Genomic DNA, 6861 nt, shown 5'->3' with positions numbered 1-6861 from the left:
AAGACGGTATGATTTGGGATACTTACAGGTACGATTTAGACGACCGGTTGCCTAAATCGGACTTTTTGCAGCATATTGTAAAAAGACTTCCAGTGAATTAATTTGATATTGATAGAAGATAAAACGTATAATAGTAGATACTTGAAATATCAAAGTACAATTTCTAACCTTCATTTGCACACAAATCAGTTCTAAATGAGAAATATAATAAAAAATAGGTTAATCCCTTGTAGAAAAGTACTACTGAGCATTAGGTGTATTTTGAGGCACTACTGTACTACTACACTACTGTAGTGCAGAAGTGTTTAGTAATGCTGAGTAGTGCTAAAGATCTTCTATATATCCGCGTTTCGGCAAGATACAAAATGCAGGAAATGAGTATGCATCACAGAAACTAACTATTAATAATTTTATTTTAAAAAAAGCACTTTTAGACAGTGATACGAATTCCGGGCCGTTTGTAGCACGGTTACTAGCACGAAGAGAGCATAGACGGACACATAACGCATGCGCAAGTGTTCACGGATATGAACTTATCATAGTGTACGTATCTTCTTATGCCCTCTTCATGCTAATAACCGTGCTGCAAGCGGCCCGGAATTCGCATCACTGCTTTCAGAGACTCTACGAGCACTCCGATCAAGTTGAGAGTAATTAAGTGACGAATTTCATTTACATATGCCTATTTATAGGGATCCGCGTCATTTTCTCCTTACAAAAAACGAGTCCATCTTGCGGCGATATTGCGTATTATGCCGCTTGCAGAGCATATGTATGCTATAGATGCCGCCAAGCAAGCGGTGTAATACGCAGTACCGCCGCAAGATGGACTCGTAAGGAGAAAATGGCGCGAATCCCTATAAATAGGCATATGTAAATGAAATCCATCACTTACTCTCAGCTTAATTAGAGTGTGTCGTAGAGTCTCTGAAAGTGCTTTTTTTTTAAATAGAGTTATTAATAATTAGTTTCTGTGATGCATTCTCGTTTTCTGCATTTTGTATCTTGCCGAAACACGGATATATAGAAGATTTTAGCATTACTCGGCATTACTGAACACTTCTGTACTACTACAGTAGTGTAGTAGTACAGTAGTGCCTCAAAATACTCCTAGTGCTCAGTAGTACTTTTCTACAAGGGAAATGGTACGTATTCAGCAACTCTTTCCCCTATTACAAATATTTTATATGATCATTTATGAAACATTGTTTTCATAATTACAATTTACATCATAGAATACTGTCGTAAAATATAGACTAACATAATATATGAATGAATTTCATTTATGTGGCATTATCAGATCTGCAATAAAATTACACTTATCAGAATTAGCTATCAAAATGTATGTAAGGTGCTGATATATAAGACGGATAAAAAAAAGAGAGAGAAAATACAATAATAATAAGAAATTACATAAAAGTAGTCGAAATTAAACGTAGATGTAAAAACAAAAGTAGAAGTAAAAATAAAAAGATCTGAAAGCAAAAAAAAAGAGAGAGAAGAAATATACCCTAAAAAGAGAGTTCGGTTATACCTAAATGTTGAACGAAATAATTTCAACCAAATGTTCAGACAATATATCTAAATATAATTTTATTTTTATATAAACGTTTAATAAATATTATCAAACGATATATTACCAAAACGATAATATTTATTAAATATTTAAAAAATAAAATTGTTATATTACCTGAATATTTGGTTGAAATTATTTCATTCAACATTTGGTGGCTATAATCAAATTCTTTTTTTCAGCGTATAAAGTCTCGAAATCAACTATGGTATATCATATATAAATGTGAAAAAATATAATAATTGATAACTTGATACCAGAGATCTTACTATGTCTTCTGATAATTTATTTGAATTCTTACATTTTATTATCTTAACTTCGCTGTAACATAAAAAAACTGACTTGTTAATGTATCCTTATTTAATGTAGATGATATTAAATTTTATCTTTTCCTGAAATATTTTCTTTACGTCATTTTTTAATCTTATTTTAAAGATAATAGGTAGAAATTTTCTTTCATATCATTATATTTCACTAATTTGTAAACCCTTGAACATTTGGTTTCAAGGAAAGGTATTTGTAGACACAAAAGGTTTTGTTATAAAAATGATATATTATATATACACTACATATTAAAATATATTTTAACCTTTACTTCTATTTTCTTGCGATAATTAAGTGATGGTCAATCACGTCGTACATATTCAAGATAGTCAATATAGTCATACATATTCAATATAGTTAGAATAAAATGAATTGAAAATTTCTTTACATATATATATATATATATATATAGTTTCATCTATATTGCAATTTTCTATATTTATATTTCAATGCATATTTCTACTGCATATTTTAATAATTTACTTTTATATTAATATACTGCCATAATACTTTTTATAATATTTTAATAATAAAATTAATTGTTCATATCAAGGAAATATCATTGCAATTAAATATAGTTTTATATATTTTATTCTGGTTTATTATATTTTCACAATTCTTTTTTTTTAAATATGAATGTCTTTATTTTCCAAAACTGAAAATATTATATAAGATATACAAAAAACACGTGGCAAAACTTTCTATTTTATTTAATAATTTTAGAATTTATTGATATTTATATAGATATGTTTATGTACTGGCGTAGAGCCATCTGTTTAATTTCCATAGAAGTTCTATTAAAATAATAGTGTGGAAATGTCCACTAAGGAGGCCTGACTCGAAGCTTTGTGGCCGCAGCGTTTCGTCCTAGTCCCACACTACTATAGACTCATCGGTAAGGCGATTAGTGTGGGACTTACCTTAGACGCCTGGAATGAATCCAGAATGATATTTTATTTAAAGGGAATTCGCGCGTCGCGGTGCTTACGCGAACCGAGTGAGTCCCGTGGACCTCTAATGGCGAGTCACCACAGGACTCCACCCCAATGAGAGCGCGATCCAACGGATTATGTCGGAATGATAAATATCAGGGACGAACGCGGTGATGCTTGATGCTGCTTGTGCTGATCTATGCTGCTCTGTGTGCTGCTCGATGCTACTCGGTGCCGCTATGTGTGAGCGTGTGGCGAGCGTGTATGAGCGTATACAAGAGCGTGTGAGCGTGTGCAAGAGAGTGTGCAAAAGCGTGTGTGAGCGTGTGCGTGTTTATATCACGTCGGGATCACCAATGTGGAAATGTCCATTAAGGAGGCCTGACTCGAAGCTTTGTGGTCGACCGCAGCGTTTCGTCCTGATCCCACACTACTAGACTCATCAGTAAGGCGATGTAGTGTGGGACTTGCCTTAGACGCCTGGAATGAATCTAGAATGAGAGAGATATTCTATATTTAAAGGGAATTCGCGCGGCGCGGTGCTTACGCGAACCGTGTGAGTCCCGTGGACCTCTAGTGGCGAGTCGCCACAATAGAATGCAGAGAAATAAGAAAATGCGTACATAATGTAATGGTAATGGTGAAGCAATTAATCAAGTATACTTTTTGATGGACTCTTTTTAGTTGAATTAACGAATGGCTGCAGAATCAAACGTCGATCGGAGTTTGGAGACGAAAGAGGAGATGATGGGTATTATTGCGTTTGCAATATGACGTACTGCGACGAAGCTCCAAATGTGAACAGGACAGCCAATCGCTTTAAATATTTTCTAATAACATCTAGCAAAAGTGGTTTGTTCTTCCACGTATCGAACGGTATATACAAAAAGTCTAAAACGATTGACAGTAAGTACTGAAGTTGTTTTCTTGAAACATCAAAGTCATTAAGGCCGGTATTCACATAGTTGATTTTTAAGACTGTCTTAAGTACAGTCTTAAGATGTCACGAACTAATCAGAGAACCGTATTAGCAACTTAAGATATTATTTAAGACGATCTTGTAATAAGAACAAACTATGAATTCCGGCCTAAAAGACTATCCGAATAGGTTTAAAGCAGCTCAGTGTTATCCAATCATTAAATTTGTGTACAATTATATCCCAAATGCCTTGTAATGTAGAATCAGCTCCATTGGGAAAGATCACTATAAATCGAAAGAATGTATACCAAGAAATCTATGGATTTGGTGGAGCTGTAACTGATTCAGCGGCTATGAAAATTCATGACTTAACGCTCGAGGTGTCCGAGCACTTGTTGAGGTATGATGAATTACATGAAAATCGTTTAATTTCAAAAGAATTTTGTTAATTCACAGTCAACATATCTAGAAAATTCGCAGCGACTTCTCTTAAAAGTTAATTTCACATTCAATTTTCAAATTCTAGAAGCTACTTTGGTCCGCATGGTATCAATTACAATTTCATAAGAACGCCAATGGGTGGCTGTGATTTCTCAACGAGACCTTACGCTTACGCAATGGAAGAAAACGATACTTCGCTTCATCACTTCGAATTACAAATAGAGGATTACCTTTACAAGGTTTGGTCATTTATTGATTAATATTTCAACTGTTTATATATCTGATAAGACAAATAGTTCATTTTTTTCGGATATCGATAATCATATCAAGAAAATATTTGTGTTTCTAAAATTAAGGATGTGTCACATCAAAAAACCAAAAATATACAAATTAAAAATTTTTCTGCCATTATGTCGGAATATTTGTATAAAATTTGAGCACAATTCTCTTGTTGATTTAAAAGTTATTTAATTTTTTGTTTGTCTTGATTCTTATGTAAAATTGCTATTATGATACTTATTTACAAACTTGAGAAGTAACATTAATGTGTGTGTGCGTGCGCGCGCGTGTGTCGATATAAATAAATATATACAGGGTGTCCCACAATTTATGACCGAAATTTTAATAACATATTCCTGATTAAAAATAAGACAAAAATCTTAATATCAAAATATCGAGGCTATAATAATTTTTAAATCATTAGTGGTTAAAGTTAACTAATCATATATACAATAATGTTGAAATACTTCACCAATCATGTTTAAACATAGAAAATAATTACATATGTAACGTACATAAAAATATTACAGGACATACATTAAAAATAATAAATATGTATAACGAATTATTTTAAATATGTATAACAAATTAATTTGAAAACTGTTATTGCCTCGGCATTTGATATTAAGATTTTTGTCTTATTTTTAAGTTAGGAATATGTTATTAAAATTTTGATCACGGATCGTGGGAAACTCTGTATATATGTAAACAAATTCAAGTATATACAAAATACTATACAAAATTTATAAACTTCTTAAATTAATACAATGAAAAAATAACAGCATAATACAAATGGGCGTTAGGAGTCAGCGCTGGATAGTATATTGCGCAATGCTAACTAATACCTATTAATGTATAACAAAATCAATTTTGTACGTTTCGGCTCACTATTTAAGCCATCCTCAGCAATAAAAAATTATCGCTTGTAGCACTATAAAATCTGTCGAACTGCGTCTCACACCATCGTAGTTCCGACCTCCAATAATGCAGTCGCAGTGGAAATGTGGCGAAAGACAACCATCTTCAACATAGTCTAATATTGTGCCAACCAGTTGCTTAGTTGAGTGGAACTCAAGCTAATAATTGCAACAAGATTTTTTTTAATAGATGGATATTAATTTGTGTAATTAATGTATGCTAGCCAGAAACACACCCCATCTCCAACAACGAATATAATATTCGGCGCTGACTCCTGTATATATATATATATATACACACACATATATATATATATATATATATATATATACAGGGTGTTAGTTAAATATGTTCCCAAACTCAACAGAGCGATTCTTTGGTTTATTTCAAGTAAAAAAGTCCATATAAACATGTATCCTAAACAGCTTAGTTTCCTAAATAAAAAAACTTTAAACGTGTAGTAATAATCTGTTTATTTGAAAGAAATACAACTTGAACTAATCAAAAACTAATCAAAAATAGAAAAACAAAAATAGACTTCAGTTCTTCTGACGAAATAAAACAATTAGATGAATTGTTGAAAATGTCCACCTTGCGCCATGATACATTAAATTGACAATGTACTTATTATTGATTATACACGCTGCCTGCAAGAAGCGTTATTGTCCTTACATATACTGATTATTGCGAAGAATATTACTAAGGCCTCGGTGGTCTAATGGCTTAGGACGTTCCTACGGAATACAAGAGATCCGAGTTCAAGTCCCGGCCGAGGGCCGCAATAAATTTATTTAAGATTTTTAACACATTGTCAATTTAACTTGTGATATTATTGCAGTAGATAAGTTTAATTGCGTTAGATAAAGTCCGGAAAAATTTTGATGCGCAGTTTGAATAACTACAAAAATATGATATATATGCATGTACATATATAGAGTATAGATAATTCACTGGTAATTATTTAGGCAAAAAAGATCTAGCTTTGACCGTCATAGGCCTGAATATGCTTATACTTAGTGTTAGATTTTTGAGTAATTATTTGTTTAATTTAAAATAACTTTACATACTGATCGTTTTCTTCCATCCTTTATCTATGATTTATAATTGGAATTGAATATATATTCATTTTTTGTTATTAAAAATAAAGAAATACGAAAGTGCTGAAAAATGGGTAATATGCCATCATGGGCGTAATATGCCACATACAAAAAAATACAATATATTCAATGTATAATGTATATAATATATATGTATATATATATATATGTATATATCCCAGGTAGCGAAATTCGTCGTTTTGACGTTAAATTCAAGTCATGTTGGTACAAATGACGTCAAGTGCGAGGAGGTAACCACTTAATGTAATCGTGGGACAGAATCCTCGAAATCATTATAAAATTTATATAAAATCTCTATGTATAATCCGATAATTATACAGGGTGAGGAAAAAATATGGAAACCCTGAAAAATCTCAA

General features: G+C 31.9%; 1 protein-coding gene across 1 annotated transcript in view; it reads left to right on the top strand.

The window, feature by feature from the left end:
* The first annotated feature begins 3821 nt into the window (after positions 1–3821).
* LOC108762488 (glucosylceramidase) overlaps positions 3822–6861 on the top strand; it is a 21225-nt gene continuing 18185 nt past the window's right edge. The window contains exons 1-2 of the mRNA XM_018509508.1: positions 3822–4148; positions 4275–4428. Of these exons, the coding sequence (XP_018365010.1) occupies positions 3994–4148; positions 4275–4428 (309 nt within the window). The 5' untranslated portion in view covers positions 3822–3993. The remainder of the gene's footprint in view (positions 4149–4274; positions 4429–6861) is intronic.

The sequence above is a fragment of the Trachymyrmex cornetzi genome, unplaced genomic scaffold (assembly GCF_001594075.2).
Source record: "Trachymyrmex cornetzi isolate Tcor2-1 unplaced genomic scaffold, Tcor1.1 scaffold302, whole genome shotgun sequence".
NCBI classification, from domain to species: Eukaryota; Metazoa; Arthropoda; class Insecta; order Hymenoptera; family Formicidae; genus Trachymyrmex; species Trachymyrmex cornetzi.
Note: the sequence above shows the minus strand (reverse complement) of the source record. Positions and strands in the feature narration are given on the sequence as shown.